Raw genomic sequence first — 21,056 nt, forward strand, 5'->3', positions numbered from 1 at the left:
ATGGGCCCTGATATATTCACGGATGTATTCGGTGTTCCATCGCAGAAAGCCGACCTACAGGACCACCTTACCAAAGCTACAGACGACGTGTACCGGCTGATCCCCGACGCCGACTATCGCGGTCTCGGCGTGATCGACTGGGAGTTCTGGAGACCGCTGTGGCGGAGGAACTGGGGGTCAAAGGTAATATCCTACTAGTCTCCAAGGCCAAAAGACCACCCTCCCGAGCAGGGTCAGTGGCGCGGCCAAAAGGAGCCTACCCCCAATCCTTTGGGCCGCGCCACTGACCCTGATGTTCGGGAGGGTGCAACAGACTAACACGGGTTCAAAACTAGCCTCCACTAGGCCCTCCTACGGGGGTACGGACCCTAGCATTCGGTAAAATAAGGGAAATAGTTGACCAGGAGAGTCAGTCTGTGAGAGGGTTAATTTCCCCTCTAAACCCCAAGGCTCCCAAATACTTCTGGCAAATATTCTCCTATATACTAGTAAATTCAGTAAAGCCAGCGTAGTTAGTCTGGTAGAGACTAAGTCAAAACAGTGAAATTTAGCTAAATATGGAGAATAATTAGCCAGGGGATTTGAGTTTTGCCACCATAGAGTTCATTTCTCCTCTCCGAGGTAGAAATAAAACCCTATTAGTAGACCCACACCCCTGGCCAACAACACCGTGTTTTTACCGGATTCTACCATTCTAACCTTCTTTAGGAAGGCCTGATGGAGGCTAAGATCTAGATAGAGTTCTGCGCCCTCATATCTTTGCCGATTGATCTACTAGATTTGTCTCATTGATGATACAAATGATGATACATTGATGATCTCTACTAGATTTGTCTCATTGATGATAGAAATAAGATCCACGTTGGCCTATATCTGATTTAGTTGATGAGCTTCATTTGCTTAGCTTATATCATTTGATATTATTTCTTAAGAAACATGAATATTACTGTTATGTATCAAAATTTTAAGTATTTTTTTTCATTTTTGTATGAAGAACATCTACCGCGCAAGGTCAGAAGAACTCGTCAAACAAAAGTTGCCGTATGCTAGCGGGGCGGAAGTGACGTCACAAGCAAGAGATGAGTTTGAGGGGTCAGCGAGGGTGTGGATGGGGGAAACCTTGAACCTGGTTAAGTCGTTACGCCCGGGGGGCTTCTGGGGGTTTTACTTGTTCCCGGAATGTTATAATTTTCCAAACATAAATAGGCTTCAAGAGGACCCCAGCTATGACTGTCGGAAGGTAACCATTTTCTTTATTTCTGTGTATTTGTATTTGTGCATGATTGTGTACGCAATGTTATTTGTGTGTGTGCTTGTATATGTATGTATGTATGTATGTAACGTTATGTGGTGTGTGTACATGTATGTTTGTGTTTGTTCGTGTGTATATGTCGGGGGTGTATGTGCATGTGTTTGTGCGTGTGTATTTGTGTATGTATGTATGTAAGTTTCTCTCTCTCTCTTTATATACATATGTATATGTTTGTCTGTGCTTTGATGCTTAAAGTACAGTATAGAATATATATTTACGCAAATCAAAGTTTGCAAGCTGTATGTTGTCAAAAGTTTGTATCATCAATTGTCTTTGTAAAAAATGCGTTCTTTGTTTCCTTCAGAGAGTAAAATCCGACAATGACGAACTTCAATGGCTGTGGGAGGGGAGCTCGGCCTTATACCCTTCAATATACCTGTCCAACGTGCTGAAAACACTGCCCAGTTCCGAGCAGTACATTCGTGGCCGAGTGGCCGAGACTTTCCGAGTCATGCTCGCTCGGCAAAGTTCGGATATCCCCGTCTACCCTTACGCGTGGCTTCGGTATCGGGAGTCAGTGGAGTACCTTACGGAAGTAATTGGTGATATTTTTTTAGATCTTTAGTAGATGATAAACCTAACTCTAAGAAAATGTATGCACAGTTCAGTTTAACCAAGGTTTCAAGTGCCCAGTACTTTAATTATTATGATAAACAGTATTGAAATTTTGTGATTCTCTTCATTTCATAATTGCCCTGAATTTGAAGTGGCAATGATTTAACCAAAGAATTTGATAATTGATAAGCTAAATAGATTTTTCTACGAAATGAATTTTGATGTAGTGATCCCTACAAATGAAAAATACACGATAAACTAGAATCTTAATAACAAAAAAAAATGTTTGTATCAGGTGTGTAGCTAACAGTCATAATTTTTCTGATAATCTTTCTTTTGTTCTATTGATGCTTTATTTCAGACTGACCTGGCCTCGTCCATACAAGAGCCAGCTGGACAGGGCGCGGCTGGGGTGGTCATCTGGGGCGCCTGGGAAGACGTCAACAAAAAGGTACGAACTGAAATAACTGATATCCGGGCACAGCGTGTGGGTTTGTCTGTCTGTCTGTCTGTTCAGCATAGGTTGACAGCACATGGGTGGGTAAAGCATGAGAGGATGTCACACTTTCCTGAAATCGAAATTTCTCTGATTTCTTGTTTGGTCTGTACCTGGGCTTTGGATCTCGCTTAAACCGGCTTTCACTGGATGTATGGATGAGTTTCATTGTTTCGTATATTATTCTATTTTCGCAGGAGAATTGTTTAATACTTCGCGATTATGTGACATCAACGTTCGGACCGTTCGCTAAGGATATGGTAAAACGGGCTGCTGACTGTAGCAGGAGAGAGTGTAATAACCACGGAAGGTAGGGAAACATTGTTGCTCTGTTTGACTACGAATGTACCTTACGAGGTTTGTTATAATATGTTTCATAAAATAAAGTGCCGTGATATGGACACGGAAATTTACTTTAAAAAAAGCACGGAAGGTAGGGGACAATACATGTATCATACAATGATTGACGACTTCATTTTACATGTAATTTTATATAGACATCGACTATGTGCTTATTCATACAACACATGATAATACATATCATGTGCCTGTAGATGTGTGACTAACTACGAGAGGACGTCGATGGATCAGTCACCGGAGGAATGTCGACTGGAGGAGGGGGCTTCATCAGTTTTTCAGCTCGAGCAAAGTGTAAGGCTTTATCACTTAGTCATTGAGTCTGTTCGCTATAATTGTAAATTTTCGCTTGATAAGGACATAATCAAAGGGCCTGCTATGTGTGTGTGTGTGTGTGTGTGTGTGTGTGTGTGTGTGTTGTGTTGTTTGTGTGTGTGTGTGTGTGTGTGTGTGTGTGTGTGTGTGTGTGTGTGTGTGTGTGTGTGTGTGTGTGTGTGTTTTGTGCGGTTTGCCGGGTCACGGTGTGCGTGTGTCCATGCACTGTATAGTAGTAGTTTCTGTGTATATACTGCCAGAAGGCCTTATTGTTGCATGAACAGTGTTCTATGGACACAAACATTGCCCATATTTCTACGTTCACAGCCTGTTGACACAACACAGCCCATATCAGAAGATGCATTCTCGCTTCGAGACAGGCTGCAGTACCTGCCCGGCCGGCAGGGGACGTCGTGCCGCTGCTACCAGGGTTGGACAGGAGAGAGATGCAGTGTTGGAACTCATGAAGAGTTATGAGTGGGATTTGATAATAAATAAATAAACAAAGCAAATACATAAACAACTAGAAATCGACAACCCCATACCTTCCCCACATAATACTATCTGTAATTTGCTTAAAATGAAAATGAGATATTAGGTTAATCGTTAGCAACAAGAACTAGAAAGGAAAAGATCATTCGTGCCAAGTCGCTGGTTGAGAATTTGATTAAGATACGTTTACACCTACGCTTAAATATTTAAGACTTCAGTTTTCAAATTCCCTTCTTCAAACAACGCTGTTTTCCCTTCTTCAAAGAAATTGTTGGGAAATCATTGAAGATTGCCTCCGCTGTGGGAGGCAGGGCAGCTCCAGACCATTAAGTGCTTACCTTAGTAAATATTCAATATCCAACCTCACTATACCATAAGTCCACAGTGCGCCAAACGCACACCTTACCTGACCAGGAAAATAAATATCTCAGGGTTCATTACGTTCGGCATAAAAGAACAACAAAAGGTTGATTAGAGCCGGAAAAAAATGTAAAATCTTATTTGGATCGTTTTCCATAATTAAAGGTCTTAATATACTTTTTATAATCTTTAATTGTATAATATCGATAATTTTTATAAATTGCGTTCTTTCAAATTTCGTTATAGAGTGTTGTCAAATGAACATGAACTTGAAGACATAATTCTAGGAAACGTGTCGTCGAGTCTAAGTTCACCCAGACCTTATAAACCTGTCCCTTCCACAGCCTTTCATGGGATTGGTCGACACTTTTTTTTAATCCCTACGAATTTTCATATATTGGGCCACAGCAAGATATTTTCATGGATCACATTATATTAGCACTTGCATTAATTTTCGCATGATTTTAGGAATAAAAACAATTTCTGTTGCCTTCCGACGGTGGTCAATATGATAAAAATGCCATGCCGGAAGGTGAATATATAAGATATGAAGAAAGAGACAGGACAAGGCCCTGATTTCTCGTTTTGTCGTTTACTCTGACTCAGTGATGTATTTCATTTCTTTTATACGTGATGTTCCCACTGAATCAAAATCATTTGAACTATGATTGAAAACGTTCATTTTCATTGAAAATGAATGTTGCAACAGTTGGTAGTGAACTCGGCATAATATAGGTATCATTTCTTGTTTAGTAAGGTTTATGATGTCAAAATTGGAGAATGTAGGAATCTTTTTTTTGCTCTATGACTATAGTATTAGACTTGGATCCTATGGAGGATGTCGTCCATAAAATGTACTTGCTGTGGCCTAATGAAAACTGTTCGCTGCGCGAATTGTCGCTGAGAACGCCAGACGCTGCGACGTGTTCCTGTGAGCGCGCTGCTCGTTTTTGGAAGCGCAGAAAAACGCCGCCCGTCAATGCCTTACAAGACGCTCGAAATCATCGGACGATCGAAATCATCTTAGAGGTGGGTTTGAATTTTTGATTAGCATATTCAAGTACATATACATATAACAGTGGTTCGTAAATTGCTGAAAATTGGTTTGTTCGTTATCTGTATAAACATTCAGAAAAAAATCTTTGTTAATTTTGTTTTCATTGCATGCTCAATTGTCACACAAATATGCTAGCATGAATTCCGAATCAATTTTGTTAATACCCGACTTTCTAGTAAGCAAATAGCTCATTGGGCGTAACCTGTTGCAACTAGCCTCCTGTGCAGGCCTCCGAACGGATGGGAGTTTTAATACATGCGTTTTGTAGAATTTTTAACGCTTTCTTTTGCCGGCCATCCTACAACCAGCCGCCCAGAGAAGGTTTGTACCCCCCATGGATCTTCTCTGGGCGGCTGGTTGTAGAATGGCCGGCAAAAAAAGCGTTGAAAATTCTACAAAACACAGTATCAAAACTCCCACCCGCCCGGAGGCCTGTACAGGAGGTTGAATGTAGTGTGACGCAGTTGTATTTCTTCTTAATAATCTATGGCCTTCTATACCTTTTTACGGATATGGCTATTTCACGTGCACGATGGTTAGATACAGACTTGTAAAAAATGTAGAATTCGTTGCTTACAAAGGTTTGTACTTATATCGTAATATTTTCCTGCAATTTTGTAGGAAGAAAATAGCTCGTTGGGCGTAACCCGTTGCAAGTAGCCTCCTATGCAGGTCAAAATGTAGACTTTGTTGTTTTCGACGGTTTGTAATTGTAATTGTACTTATTCCTGATATTTTTCGAGAATTTTGTAGAAAGGCTACACACCACGACTGGTCTGAATAGTGGTCCCTATTTTGGGTTAGTTAGTTTCATTTTAGACTTTTTTAGACATATTTTAGACAGATGTATTTTATTATACCCTCACAGTGATGGGGATTTTTGGCACACTTCTGGATGAAATGTGTGTTTTTTTCCTCGTAAGCTTGCATTTGTTTTAGATTTTCTTCTTTGCATTTTGTAGACACTGAAGTACATGTACGAATCCAGAGTATTTACGGTTCTACATCACTAATTAGTCAATTTAGTTAAAATCCGACTTTCTAGTATTTTATAAGAAAATATCTCGTTGGGCGTAACCCGTTGCAACTTGCCCCCTGTGCAGGTCAAAATGTAGAATTTCTTGTCCACGAAGGCTTGTACTTATTCCTAATATGTCCAGGCAATTTGTGCGAAGGGCACAGCATGACTGGTGTGTGACTAGTGGTCTCTATTTTGGGGTAGTGACTTTCATATGTGGCTTAAAAGATGTATTTTATGTTACCCTCACAGTGATGGGGCTTTTCGGCATACTTCTGGGTAAAAAATGCGTTTTTTCCTCGTAAGCTTGCATTTGTTTTAGATTTTCTTCTTTACATTCTGTAGACACTGAAGTACATGTACACTACGAATCCAGAATATTTACCGTTCATGTCATAAGGTTGTCTGAACCTAAGTATTCAGACTGCATTTATTTAGTTAGGGGCATTTTACTCTACATGCATGCTTTGTTGATCGAACAATTCTGATAATGACTTTACAAAGATTACACCTGAATCAGCCAGAACGGAAATACAGAAACCCTATCAGAACAAAAAACTAGACCAATTGCCAGTACGCACAGCAAGATATTCGAATAGCCCATTGTCTTACCTCGTCCAGCTTTTAAACAGTACTCTGTAATGCAACCCTACTACACGTACATGCCGTTATATTTCAATTTTTAATCAGTACTTTTAATGAAGCTGGTATTTTAACCTTTAGTGTTGTATTGTCACAAGTAATTATAATTGTATTGTTCACAAGTTGTCTTTGTTACAAATGTACGGGAGGATGTACGAGTAATTCAGCCTTCGGGCTGTGAAGTGTTTCAGATAAACCCCCCATATTGTATATTATCGAAATACACTTAAAAATCACTGTATTTCCGGTCTGGCAGTTTTAGATGTACACAAAGGCTCCGATTGGTTAGTTTCTGCACATGCGCAGTTCGTCCTATCCTCCACCAGCCCTATTAAGGTAGCAGAACACAGTTTACGGCGATTTCTATACTAGTAGTTAAGGGCCCCAAGGCGACTCACTTCGACGCGGTAATAATTATGGTAGGCCACACTACTGAGAATACGAGAAACAAATATGTTTATGAATACTTTATAAAATGACTGAAAAAATGTATTTTTTTGTAACGCTTAAGGCCCTCTCTTAAATGGCGCCCTCTGGAGGTTAACTGAACTGCAGCCGGCTCACACTGGAATAATCTCCAAGCAGATCTTTTGGTGGGGGTAAGACAGTATCAAATTAGCCAGTCTGTAACCATTTCCCCACCCAAGTTGGTGGTGGTAGCGACAAAAAAGGGCCATATATAAAAAGCAAACGATCTTCCACCATCAACCTCTGCTTGGAGAGTAACACTGGAACACAGTTGCGTAATGCGGCGCATTTATAAGCCCGAACAGAAAAAACCAAGAATCCAAATCATAACAGTCTGAAAGTGGATATATTTCTATACCACACAGCACAGTTTACTCCTGACTAGCTCCCACATAAGACGTTTTAGTCAGGCTTCAAGAATTCTATCCGTACTTCTTCGTATAACTGCGTTATAGACCCAGGGGACCGTCCATTAATACTCTGTTCTGCGACCTTGACAGCCCGACAGTAAATACAGGGGACAATTCGTATTACACATTCTGCTTTTCTACTTTATTTCCTATTCCCAGTGGCTATATTGTACAATTTCATATGGGAAAATGTAACTAACTTATTTTCCAAGGTTCTTACTCGTTCCTGATTTACAGTTTCTTTCTAAGGATTTTAGCGGCAAATTGCAATTTTGTGAAAATGCATGATAACGAAGTTGGTGTCTCATGAATAAAACCCGCCTTATGCTTGTTCACCCAGGGTCCCGGCTGGAATGGTGGACTTCTCTTCCTCAATATATTTCAGGACAAACCAACCAGTTTTGGTAGGAGCACTATAAATGTAATTATATTTACGTTGTGTTTACTGTTGCTATGATATGTATGAATGGTGTATGTATGGTATAATATATATATATATATATATATATATATATATATGCATGTGTATATGTATATGTATATGTATATGTATATGTATATGTATGGCGTCGAAAGGCGGCGACTGTTCTGAAAGGCGGCGACCGTTTATGAGATGGACATTTGCAGTCAAAGTCAAAGTAGGAATACTATATGATCCCGCATTCCACTCTTTTAAATGTGAAAAGTGAACTAAAACAATTGAATCAATCCTGTTTCAATTTGAGTCAAGTCAAGTCAATCTTTATTGCACAACAATTCTAACGGGTACAATGCATGGCAAACTCTTCAGTACTACATATCTCGCTAGCATCTACTCTCACGTCTACAGTATTACCTACAAGTTCTATGTATCGAAAATAACATTATACTATATTTTTCAAAAAGGTAATATAGTACATGTATATGTTGATAGGTCAACTTGACCCATGTCAACATAATTCAAGTATTTTGACACTAGAGCTACTTATAGATGCTCAATCTTTCAATCTTTCAGGTGACTCCTGGCGACAAAGACAAGAGGTCAACCTGAACCCTGGTGAATGCAGAGTGGCCAACTCTTTGTGGCAAGAACTCTGTAGAACATCATTTATCATTCAAAGACTGCTTAGTTTATGCTATAGCGTTATTGGTTTATGATGATGATGTTATTGGTCTCAGATTTGGCTAGATCTTTATAGAGTGTTGTAGAAAGCCACAAAGAGGCTGAAATGGCTGGCGTGAAGCTGTCCCTTTTTCTCCTCTTCCTCCTTACGTTTAACCCGTGTCCGGCGGGTCCGGCTTGTGCTAGGCTCTGTGTGGTAAGGCGCACTGGGTCCTGCCCTATACTGGGTGGTGTCTTTATCATCACAACAGGAGGCACGATACCTTGTGCCACGTGCAACACGACCGGGCAGGCCGGTGGAAATCCGCTCGGGTGTCTCCCGGGCGATCTGAAGAAGCTGCAAGTGGCGGGGCACTCCGACAGAAGCGGCGAGCTGAAACCACTGCCCCGCCTCGGTCAGCTTGTCAAGCTGGTCCTCGGGCCCGGAAGCATCCGTACCGTGGGAAGAGGAGCGTTCGCACCCGTGCCCGACATTCTGGCACTGTCCATGGAAAAGAACGCCATCAAAACCGTTGGAAGCTGGTTTGGCGAAATCACCAAGCTAGAGAAGCTCGTGCTGTCAAGGAATGAAATCGAAGAAATCAAGGAGAACGCTTTCCAGCCACTGAGACAGCTGGACTATCTTGAGCTGAGGCACAACCGGCTTCGTGCTGTGGAAGAATCACACTTCTCAAGCCTGACCAAACTCAAGGCTCTGCACCTCAGCTACAACAACATCTCACACATCGCTGGGAAGTCGTTCGACCGTCTGTCTAGGCTGAACACGCTCACCCTGGATCACAACAAGCTATCGTTCCTCGGCACCGAGTGGCTACAGGGGTTATCCACTCAGGTTATCACCCTCAACAACAACCTGATATCGACCATCCCCGCAGAGTCGCTCGCTGCCATGAAAGGAATTCGACGGCGAATCTCCATCCATGAGAATCCCTTCCGCTGCACCTGTGCACTGGGTAGCGCGTCATCGTACCGCTTCAGCGACAATCGGGACAGAATGCGGTGCAGCTACCCGCCTAGCCTCTCGGGGAGAAAGATAGCCGTCGCGGCGAGCTTAAAATTGCCGTGCCCGACACCCACAGCCAAGGTGTCACGCCGAGACCGCGGAACCACTCTCGTGTGTGAGGTCTTCTGGGAGAAGCGACCAGAGATCGGGTGGATGGATCCAAACGGGAGGGCCGTTGGAGACCGACAGGCACAAGACCGATGCGGCGGCACGGTGACCACACGCCTGGAGCACGAGTACCCCACCACCCGGTCTCCTGAAGGGGGGCAGGTGGACCCAACAGACGCCCCCAGCCTACCCTACATCGGCAGGTCCACCTCCACTCTCCAGATGAACAAGCAAGCCTACCAGTGCTGGACGGGGGGCAGTTACCGGTGCGTCGTGAAGTCTGCAACAACAGGCAGCGTCTTTGAAGATCTGCCGCTGACCAAGTCAAGCGAACAAGACCCGAGGCACGACCGCACCACCACCGTGACAACAGCGACCGTCCACACCTCAACACCTGCTCAGCGGAACGCAAGGGTGACAGAGAAGGTCACCAAAACCCCGGACAAGAACCCCCGGCAGGACGGCATCACTCCGACGGCTGAAGCAGGAAGCATGGGCCAAGCCAAGACCAAGAACCCCCAGCAGGACGGCATCACTCCGGCAGCTGACAAGGCACAACGGCGCACCGCCATGACAGCAGTCCTCACCCCCAAACCTACCCGGCAGGACGGAAGGGTTACAGGAAGCATGGGCAAAACCACGGACAAAGACGGCAAACAAGACGGCACCACTTCATCAGATTATAGTCCACTGGATATCATGATGATAGTATTTTACAGCGTGGGAATCGCAATCGTGGTTGCGATAGTTGTCGACAGGGTAGTGAAGAAGTGCAAGAAGTGGTACGAGGATCGACAAGAGCAGCGGCAAAACTTACACGGCTACGCCGCAGGAGGCATACCGCTGCAAAACCTCCAGCCACCGGCCGCAGCCCCCACGACTGGGAACCCTGTACCTCCTCAACAGGCGCAAGATGACACCCAGGACGACGCATCCATTACTCCGTATGCGGAAACGTCGCGTCTGGAAAACCCCATGTACGACGCAGACGTGACGGGGCCAAGAGGTGCGACCTCGGCGTCCCCAGACCCTCGGCCAGGACCCAGCAGGCCCGCTAACTCCAGGGCCACGTTACAGCCAGGGGGCTCGGCCACAGCTCAGGCGGGGAATGCCCCAGCTCCACCTCCGCGGTCCGCCATGCAATCCATCGCCGCCAGCGACTCTGACTACTACCCACCCGCCGGCACGGCCACGACTCGAGCAAAAGACGTCCCACCTCCCCAGACCAACAGGCGCGTCAACCCTAACGTGTCAGCGCAGGCAAAACGTTCAGGGATGTCTGCTACGCGAAGGAACCGCAGTGCATCCTGCGGCAGCCGAAAGGCCTCCTACGACAACCGCAGGGCTTCCTACCACAACCGCAGGGCCTCCTACGACTCGCAGGTCGAAGGCCCCAATCTGTACCTTGACCTGAACGGCCCACCACGCCACTCTGGCTCAGACATGCCTCAATCAGAAGACGTCAACTCAAGCGTCTCAGTACATCCCAAACGTTTGGGGACGGCTACCCTGCCAAGAACACGTGGAAAAGCCTCCTACGACCCGCGAAGCTTGGGAATGGACGAAGAAGAGAACACAGAAGGCCCGAACCTTTACCTTGATCTGAACGGCCCAAAACGGCACTCTGGCTTGGAGATATCTCAAGCAGAAGACATCCCGGATCCACTTCCACGGACCAACATATACGTCAACTCTAGCGTGTCAGCACATCCACAAGACTCGGACATGTGTCAGGCAGACATGATTCCGGACCCACTTCCCCGGACTCACACCTACATTAACTGCAACGTCTCAGCACAGACACACCGCTTGGGAATGTCCGCCGCGCCAACAAACCACGAGGCCTCCTACGACAACCCTAGGTTGTTCTATGACAGCCGTGGAACCTCATACGACGACAGTGTAGAATCCTACGACAAGCATGGGGCATCCTACGACAACCTACGTAGGGCCTCCTACGACAACCGTGGGGCCTCCTACGACAACCACAGTGCCTGCTACGACAACCACGGGGCCTCCTACGACAACCTACAAAGGACAACCTACGTCAGCACATGCACAAGGTTCGACATGCCTCAGGCAGAGAGAATTCCGGATCCACTTCCACGGATTCACACGTACGTCAACTCTAACGTGTCAGCGCGTCCACAAGACTCGGACATGCCTGAGACAGAGAGAATTCCGGATCCACTTCCACGGATTCACACGTACGTCAAGCGCGTCCACAAGACTCGGACATGCCTCAGACAGAGAGAATTCCGGATACACTTCCACGGATTCACACGTACGTCAACTCTAACGTGTCAGCACATCCACAAGGCACGGACATGCCTCAGACAGGGAGAATTCCGGATCCACTTCCACGGATTCACACGTACGTCAACTCTAACGTGTCAGCAGAACCACGACACACCTGATCATGGAAAAAAATGTTACAAAAATTCCCCAAAGGATACAAAACTTTTACCTTGATCTAAACGGCCCATCACGCATTGCTGGCCCTTAGCTACAGCACTGACATATACTCAATACTGGACTCAACAAACTCCCCAACGAGATATTAAAACCGGAAGTTCTGCTGCAGTACCTAGGAAAGCTGCCAGGGGGCCCAAAATCTAATCATTTCTAGGTCTCATGAAGACCTACCCACCTACCAAGTTTCATTCCAATCCATTTACTGCTTCTCGAGTTATCTTTCTAAACCACACACACACACACACACACACACACACACACACATACATACATACCACAGACAAACGCTACTGAAAACATAACCTTCTTGGCGAAGGTAACTAGGAACCTCGTATCTACTAGCAAAGTGGTACAAACTATTCTACAGCCTAAGACCCCGATTGAACGAACTTTGCCCCATAATTTGCCATATACTGGCAAGTCTAGCCCCAGACCCGTGAGTGCCCAATTGTCAATTGAGTCAACAAACTGTTAAAGAGTTAGTGTTTTTCCCAGTTTCTCTTTCATCATCTCCTTTTCTTACTTCCTCCTTTCAAAATTTCTCTCTGCCACATAAGATAGCCCTTTTTCTGTGGGATAGGACATACACATGTTAAGCCTAAAAATCAAACTAAATCTCATCATATGAACACTTCAAATCCAAAGAGCCTACTTGTGGGGGATTAGAAAACCAGACGTGTGGCTATGTTAACACTGGGGTATCATAATGTTTAAACATTAACAGACAAAACTCTGGCTTCAGACATTCAATGAAAGGAAAATTCCGTTACCTGTGGCCTACAGCAAAGATGGTTGACCAAACCTGGAATGGAATAGGACTATGATTATGGACAACGATTCTGATTTGATGTTTTGGACTGTATATACTTTTTTTTAGCTTTGTACATTTAAGGATTGTATATTCCCAGTCTAGAAGTGTAGAAAGACATGGGTTCAACTCCCATTTAGACCTGTCATTGCAATGCTTGTATTTATTTCCTTTTCAGTGGTTCTTGAGTGGAGCTAGTAGAGTTATGCAACATAAACAAAGACTCTTCTTGTGATTATGCCACACGAAGTCCATTTTATGGATGACTTAGTGTTGTCTTTACCAATTTTTATACAGGTAAAGCAAGCTTGCAGAAAAAAGTAGATTTTTAATGTATCTTTTAATGATATCATGTAGTTCTTATTGATTCATATCTAGAAAAGGGACCGAAAAGAATGTTCCTGTAAGGATTAAGATATTATAGTATGCCTTGCTTTTCTGAAGATGGAAACTTCAAGAAAGATGTTCATTTAAAAGTTAATAATGAGACATTGTCTTTGCCAGAAAAGTATGCTGTGTGCAGAAAATATTGAGAACGAAGAACTGATGGTTCTTGATGTTGTATTATTGACATCAGTGGCGAATAAAATGGTCTGAACGATGACTTGAATTTGGACAACTCCAGGTCTCATTGCTTGAGGGACATCTAGACAGCAGTGTAGGAACCACATTTAATTCCAGATCTTCTCATGTTGGCTACATACCAAACGCCCAACAACACTTCATCAAAGTCTCACAATTGTAAATAAACGTTAACCATTGACCAATCGGTCGGTCAGTTCAACTCAAGGTCAAGTTAGAGGTTAGCCATTAGTCAGTCCAACACAGGAGCAGGTCAAAGGTTAGCCATCAGTTAGTTCAACCGTAAGCCAGGTCAAAGGTTAGCCATTGGTTTAATAATAGTCCAACCCAAGGTCAGGTCAAAGGTTAGCCGTCAGTTCAACTGAAGTTCAGGCCAGAGGTTAGCCATTTGTCCTATACGAGGTGTTAGTAAAATCATCGCTGCAAGCACAAGAAAGAAAACGAAATGAGGCCGATGAATTAAAATCATAGTAATAAAGCGACACCTACCAAAACATACGTAAACTGCAGGTGTCCATATGTCTCTCTCAATCGGATCAAAAAGTGGGCGGACCAGTAGTGCAAGTAGTACTATTGTCTACTATCTATGTCATTCGGGTGTGTTTCAACCAAGTCTATACCTTTGACAAACATGTTAGCATATACGTCGGCTTCCAATCCCGTAACCCTTGCACTATTGGCGGTGCACCTATCAACGTTATGCCTCGCGGGGGCGTCTCTCCCGGACAGACCCTTCAATGTGGTATGGAACGTGCCAAGCAAGACATGCAAGAAAAAATTCGGGTGAGTGTTTACAGTGTAGTTTACGAATTAGTTTTGACGCTATTTTTGACGTTTTTTTCTTTTATATAGTGTCCAACTTCAAATGCCTGCGACCCATTGGAATGATAGTGTTATATCAAAGTGTTGAACAGACGTTTGATTGAAGGGAATAAAGTGTACACAGACATTCTTAAGCCTTGGTTCAACCAAGCGTTGAAATGTCTCACATGCCTCTTTCAATGGTTCTTCTAGAGTCGACCTAAAACTGGAACAGTACGACATAGTAGTGAATCCAGGACAGGCCTTCCTTGGGCCGTACGTGTCTCTGATCTATGAGTTGAAACTGGGAATGTGCCCATCTTATCATGACTATCATCTAGACAAGGCGATCCATGGCGGCCTTCCACAGGTGAGTATACTACCTAATGACCTTGACACAAAGGTCAAACTGATCCGTTAAAGCATGGTATGTAAACAAACGCAAAGGGGAACACCCAGTAAAATACAACACGGGGTATTCCGTGTCACCCAAGGTATCGGCCCGACCCGCGGGAGGGCCGGGACCGAGCGCAATGCGGAATACACTGTGTTGTATTTTATTTATGTCATACCCACCCAAGAAAACGCGCCTTTTAATGCAAAATGAGCCCAAGTTTGGTGTCCCTATGTTTGGTGTTATCGCGGCCCGGGTATGATATAAATGTAGATATACAGGGAGTATTAATTAAGGAACAAACTTGATAGTTAATTTTTTTGAAACAGGTAAAAGACGTATGATCTTTACATTTACGTTTGTAATTCAATTAAGCAAGTGTGTCTCGGACGTTAGTATCTTAATAATAATATATAATAAGTTCTGGTGTGTGGATTGTGGATTTTTGTGAATTAGGCCCAAACATTTTACAATGCAGTCGTATTCAAGGCTGTACGTGTGTGTAAATATATGACAAGCACAAAAGTAGATATTTGAGTCTGTCTGAACACCGTTTGGTCGTTAAGCTTTTCGTTGCCACCAAGCACAGTAGAGGCATCATCACTAGAAAGCTTTAAACAACTCTTGCAATTAAATGAGCAAAGTGTAACAAGTCGTTCGGTGTGACATAGCTAGCTGCTGCCGCGCCGCGTGCCTGTGAAGCTGGTGTGTTACGCCGAAGGGCGGTTATACCGGCTATACAGATACAGAATGTACTTATGGTCATGAATCGAAATGAAAATATTTTCCTTTTCTTTTTGACACAGACCGTAGATTTGGCTTGTCATAAGGAAAAGGTTGCTGACGACATCGCCCGACTTGTGCCTGATGCCGACTACCAAGGGTTGGGCATTATAGACTGGGAGTCGTGGAGACCGCTGTATGAACGGAACTGGGCCAGAAAGGTACATACATTCATATCCAGGCTTTGATTATTCTGCTGCCGGCCTCCCTGTCTCATGGGTCGGCTAACAGACAATGAAAATTTAAAGAATCTATAAAGTGACTTCATTTGGCACAGCACTGATAAAGTATTTCTTTTTCAAACAAGAAATTGGATATTTTACGGTTTCATGGAGTAGTCTCCACCAGCCTCTTTTGCGGGCTGAATAATAGTAGAAAGGCTGTTAACACTATAATGAATTTGGACAGTTGTTGGCAGTTAAAGTTTCTTTTTATTTCCTAATGACTTGTACCAACACAGATTGATTTTACATTATTTCTTTTTCAAATGACACAGACCATCTACAGAAAGCAGTCTCAAGAGCTTGTTAAGGAAAGACATCCCGATCTTTCTGAGAAAGAGGTGAAGGTCAAGGCCAGGGAAGAGTTCGAGACCGCGGCCAGGGCCATGATGGAGGACACCCTGACCTTGGTGAAGAGCCTTCGCCCCGGAGGATTCTGGGGGTTCTACCTGTTCCCTGACTGTTACAACACTCCTGGGAGCATCAGGAGCAGGAAGGGGAAAACTTACGGCTGTCCACAGGTAGGTTTTACTTCATGAAATAAAGACTAAGCTTTAACTTCCAACACTTAGATGACAGAATTGTGACTTACCCAAATTTTCGGTTGACTCCATCAACCTTGTTCACGGAATGGACCCGTCTATTCTTGGAACGTGACGTCAGAGACACGTGACCGTAGTAGCGGGTCATACGTGCCAGATAACTTGTGTCGCCCCCCGTCTCTGGGACCATTCCGTGAACAAGGTTGATGGAGTTAACCGAAAATTTGGCTAAGTCCCAATTCCTGTAATCGCGAGTTTGACCTTCCCATAAGACCTTCTTGCACCATTTCCTCCTCTCTTCCTGTCGAATACTTTTACTTTACTTGTTTTAGACAAAAGCCCCATTTTCGTCTCTTAACTAATGCTACCTTGGGGGCTAGCCATAATCCACCCCCTTACTACCCCCCTACCCCCCTTCACACACACACACACTGACAGATCCCACCCCCTTGAAGTTCTAACATCCCGCTACTCTGAACGGCGTACAAGTTGGGTGTTGTTGGAGGGCTATGGGTCTGGCATCCAGGCTAACCGTCTCTGAAGCATGGTAGAGTTTAGAGACCAATTGAGAAAGAAAATGTGAATCTAAAACTTCCCCTGTGTTCCAGAAAGTGCAGGACCAGAACGACAAACTATCCTGGCTGTGGGAGGCGAGTACAGGTCTGTACCCGTCCGTGTACGTCACCTACCTGTTCAAGAACATGGTTAACACCGAGCAGTTCGTCCGCGGCAAGGCAAGGCAGAAAATTTTTTTATTTTTATTTTTGTATTTATTCACATGGATTTTTGAGCATTAGATAGGAAACACTTGTTGTGCTTATGTGAATCCGCTGCTCATAGAACATAATACAAATGTAAACATAAAGATGACATGAAATATAACAAAAACATAAAAATGAAAGTGGCTGGCGAACCAATACCTATAGCGTTAATGAGATTGGTCAAATCTTCCAGTGTGATGAATATAGTTGAACACAATATCAAATTTAAAGATACGGCAGTTAGTAGAGTATGGGAGGCAGAAACTATGTTAGCTATGACAGAGCAATAGAGCAACTATCACTTACACCTTTGAAAACTATAAATAAAACTATATATATCACTCACACCTCTTTATCTGAGACGTCGTAAACTCTGTGTGAACTTTGCAATGTTGATAGCTAAATCTCCCAACTTCTCTAGTTGGCTGCCTCCTAAACGTGGAAGCCGACATGGCAGAGATCTGAGTTCGAAGGACAACTTCGCGCAGTTTAGCTGCAGAACTTCTAGGTTCAAGAATAGTGTTTTACCTTTTATTGTCGAGTTGCTGAACCATTCTTGATAAATTTTAATGTGGATCACGCCCCAATTCAGCCATGTAAGGCTGCAATGGCATGTGTGTTGTAAATAATGAATAAACCAGTTCACACATTCATTCAAGGTGACCGAGGCCTTCCGCGTCATGGAGTCCAGACAGGGCGGCGACATCCCGATCTACCCCTACATGTGGCTCAGGTAGGGCAATCACATAAGGTCCGTGACCTGGACCAGACGGCTGTCACCATGGTAACTAGTGCTGTAGCAGATACCATTACCATGTGGTGTTGGGTTGGGTTATATTATGAAGTTGGAGGGGCTAGCCACCTTGTGCTATAACTACTAGTATGTCATACCTTGTATATGAATGTGTTTCGTAGTCAGTAGTGAATTATATCAACATGCTTTGTCACATGTAGTATTGTTCTTTCCTGTAGGTATCGAGAAGAAATAGAATATGTCACTCAGGTGAGAATACATTTGCTTATTACAAGCTCTGGGGCACTTTGTAAAACAATAACTGCAACCGTCCATCCTGTCATGTTTATAGCAAACGTAAAGACTGGTTTTCCTTGTCATAGCAGTAACACTACAAGATACGTATATCAGTACGCCACACCACAGGACACACTTATAGTTATACAGCTAGTATCATCATCATCCACTGCGTTCTGCATCTACAGTCGTATGAAAATGTCCTGTAGCCGCATTCAGTCTTTCTTCATCTCTTTCCACCGTGTCCGGATCCGCTGCCTCGCGTGCTGTCTAACATAAGCTCCTTGAGTTTCTTTTCTGTTGTGGGAGGGCCTAGCCCTCTGCGCTTCAGGTCTCCCTTCAGTGTAGTATGGCGGAAGCATATATAACTAAGGAACTTGAGTATCTTGACAACACAATATTTGACTCTGTTACACCACAGACTGACCTGCATGGCGCACTCTATCGGTGTGATCACAGGTCTGGGATCGAGTACTCTTACTAGTTGATGTACAATGTACTAATATCGTGATAATTCCACTGTTACCCCACAGGCTGACCTGGTACATTCTATCGGTGAGATCGCAGGTCTGGGATCGAGTACTCTTACTAGTTGATGTACAATGTACTAATATCGTGATAATTCCACTGTTACCCCACAGGCTGACCTGGTACACTCTATCGGTGAGATCGCAGGTCTGGGATCGAGTACTCTTTCTAGTTAGTGTACAATGTACTAATATCGTGATAATTCCACTGTTACCCCACAGGCTGACCTGGTACATTCTATCGGTGAGATCGCAGGTCTGGGATCGAGTACTCTTACTAGTTAGTGTACAATGTACTAATATCGTGATAATTCCACTGTTACCCCACAGGCTGACCTGGTACACTCTATCGGTGAGATCGCAGGTCTGGGGTCGGCAGGAGTCGTCATCTGGGGGGCGTCACTTGACGTCAACAGTAAGGTATTGAGATAAGTGTGCTTTCAACGTCTGTTTCAGACTTAGTGCTTACACATCCAAAATGTATATTACGTCTTTGTGTCACGATAAATAAAGCTATGATGACTCTTTGACTGATGCATACTAGTATCAACTTTTTTCCAATCATGATTGATTTATGGTAATTTTAGGTGAATCTTGTGATGAACTTCGGGGTGAATTTTTTGTGTGAATTGTATGGTGAATTTTGTGGCAAATTGTGTGGTGAATTTTATAGAATATTTTGCCCCTCCCCCTCGAAGGAAAAGTGCCTTCAGCTGGAGGAGTATGTCCGGACTGTGTTCGGTCCGTACGCCAAGAAGATCACCGCTACAGCAGCTGAATGCGGGGAGAGGGAGTGTAGCGGACACGGGAGGTGAGTGAAAGGTGCCATGCTAGGTACGATCAATGCTTATATCATGTCCGTAGTTCAAGTTGTAGATTGATGGGTAGAGATATGTAATTTGCAATGATGAGAAGGAAGCGAGGGTAAACGAACTACAGAAAGATCTTGCAGTTTTTCATTCAGCCCCCTACACACACACACACACACACAACATACCTACCTACCAACCAACCAACTAGCCTAGTGACTGACTGTAGCAGGCTTCGGGTGCGGCAAAATGTACTCTCCAGCAGACCAACTCCCCTGGCATGTTATCTTTTGGCCAGTTTCTACTCTTTGTAGCATCTACCGAAGCCTGGTAGAGGCTACAAACACCCACAGTTAGAACTTAGAGCAAAACAAAAAACAAAAAAAAAACAGTCCAACGATTCAGTCCCATTCCTTTGCCCTGTTTAGATGTGTGACTAACTACGAGACGGCCATCAGCCATGAGATGATGCAGGGTGCGGGCGGACTGGAGCAGGCGCAGGCGCTACAGGTGGACGACTTCCCGGATATAACCCAGCTGACCCCGGAAGAACTTGCTGCCCTGGACGAGGAAGAGGACGCTCCGTTCTTCCAAGCAGAAGACGACGAGGTACCATCTCGCTAGTCTCCAAGCGGATCTTTTGGTGGGGGTAAGACAGTATCAAATTGGCCAGTCTGTAACCATTTCCCCACCCAACGGGTACACCCAGTGGGGAAATGGTTACAGACTGGCCAATTTGATACTGTCTTACCCCCACCAAAAGGTCTGCTTGGAGATTAAGGATAAGCCCTTAAAAGTCTTTGAAACCAAGATATTGTAGGGAGAACATCGCTATAATAATAGTCCGCCATCTTGAATTTGCTGCCGATGTCACGTGATCGTGGTGCAAGTCACCAAATTAGGCTCCAAATTAGTAAGGATCGTATGTATTCCGCGTAATGGATCGTATGTATTCCGTAAACTTCGTATGTTTCTAGTAATTGATCGTATGCATTCCGTAAACTTCGTATGTTTCCTAGTAAGGATCCTATGTATTCCGTAAACTTCGTATGTTTCCTAGTAAGGATCCTATGAATTCCGTAAAATTCTGATAAATTCTTTGGCACCCCTGAGTAAGCTTTCTGCCTTCCACACAGGAGCCGGGCGGGGCCAGTGAAGAGATGTTGGAGTATTTTCAGCAGATGGAGCTGCAGCCGGGGAGGGAGGGCGTCACGTGCCGCTGTTACTCCGGCTGGGCGGGGGAATCCTGCGCCGAGGAGCTGTAGATACTTTTCACTGTACTTTTGTGTTCACTGTTTTCACTGTCACTTCTTCGTTCGTTTATTCGCTTATTTCGATACCCTTCTTAGTCAATGACTAGTCTTCCAGGGTTCAAAACATATAAGCATACAAACATACCAAAAAATGAAAGAGAATGAACACAATCATCACAAATTATATACAGGTTAAACAAACCGATCATGAATTAACTTAATATATACAACCTAACTTATGCACAACTTCTTTACCGTGAACTTATCATTACAGTTAACAAATATTTCGTCTTTCACCCTCCCCCCTCTGACTGCTACAGTGAACTTATAGTTCCGTGAACACAAAGTTTTGAAATTTTTCTCAGACCGTGAAGA

The 21,056-nt window shown here is 44.1% G+C and overlaps 3 protein-coding genes across 3 annotated transcripts; all 3 read left to right on the plus strand.

Annotated features, from left to right (window-relative positions):
• On the plus strand, positions 1-3,572 carry LOC109472527 (hyaluronidase-1-like). Its single transcript, XM_019772309.1, has 7 exons — positions 1-183; positions 995-1,240; positions 1,617-1,847; positions 2,229-2,318; positions 2,561-2,673; positions 2,918-3,014; positions 3,363-3,572. The coding sequence occupies exons 1-7, from the start codon at positions 1-3 to the stop codon at positions 3,510-3,512; spliced, it is 1,110 nt and encodes a 369-aa protein (XP_019627868.1). The 3' UTR covers positions 3,513-3,572.
• Positions 3,573-8,636: 5,064 nt separating this feature from the next.
• On the plus strand, positions 8,637-12,289 carry LOC109472619. Its single transcript, XM_019772430.1, is given in 3 exon segments — positions 8,637-11,420; positions 11,766-11,907; positions 11,910-12,289. Coding segments are annotated over 3 exon segments (3,075 nt in total). The 5' UTR covers positions 8,637-8,690; the 3' UTR covers positions 12,113-12,289.
• A 1,159-nt stretch (positions 12,290-13,448) lies between these two features.
• Positions 13,449-20,693, plus strand: LOC109472528 (hyaluronidase-1-like). The gene is made up of 11 exons (XM_019772311.1): positions 13,449-14,343; positions 14,575-14,731; positions 15,562-15,699; positions 16,035-16,280; positions 16,910-17,035; positions 17,722-17,795; positions 18,017-18,065; positions 18,950-19,039; positions 19,318-19,430; positions 19,857-20,037; positions 20,565-20,693. The coding sequence occupies exons 1-11, from the start codon at positions 14,147-14,149 to the stop codon at positions 20,691-20,693; spliced, it is 1,500 nt and encodes a 499-aa protein (XP_019627870.1). The 5' UTR covers positions 13,449-14,146.
• The last annotated feature ends 363 nt before the right edge of the window (positions 20,694-21,056 follow it).

Source organism: Branchiostoma belcheri, unplaced genomic scaffold (assembly GCF_001625305.1).
Source record: "Branchiostoma belcheri isolate BF01 breed outbred unplaced genomic scaffold, Haploidv18h27 scaffold28, whole genome shotgun sequence".
Taxonomy (NCBI): domain Eukaryota; kingdom Metazoa; phylum Chordata; class Leptocardii; order Amphioxiformes; family Branchiostomatidae; genus Branchiostoma; species Branchiostoma belcheri.

Bases quoted from the DNA above. Each gene is read 5' to 3' on its own strand.
- LOC109472527 (XM_019772309.1), top strand. From the start codon at position 1: ATGGGCCCTGATATATTCACGGATGTATTCGGTGTTCCATCGCAGAAA. The intron at 1,848-2,228 runs GTAATTGGTGAT...GCTTTATTTCAG, and splicing joins CAGTGGAGTACCTTACGGAA to ACTGACCTGGCCTCGTCCAT. The intron at 2,319-2,560 runs GTACGAACTGAA...CTATTTTCGCAG, and splicing joins GGGAAGACGTCAACAAAAAG to GAGAATTGTTTAATACTTCG.
- LOC109472528 (XM_019772311.1), top strand. From the start codon at position 14,147: ATGTCATTCGGGTGTGTTTCAACCAAGTCTATACCTTTGACAAACATG. The intron at 19,431-19,856 runs GTGAGTGAAAGG...TGCCCTGTTTAG, and splicing joins GAGTGTAGCGGACACGGGAG to ATGTGTGACTAACTACGAGA. The intron at 20,038-20,564 runs GTACCATCTCGC...CCTTCCACACAG, and splicing joins TCCAAGCAGAAGACGACGAG to GAGCCGGGCGGGGCCAGTGA.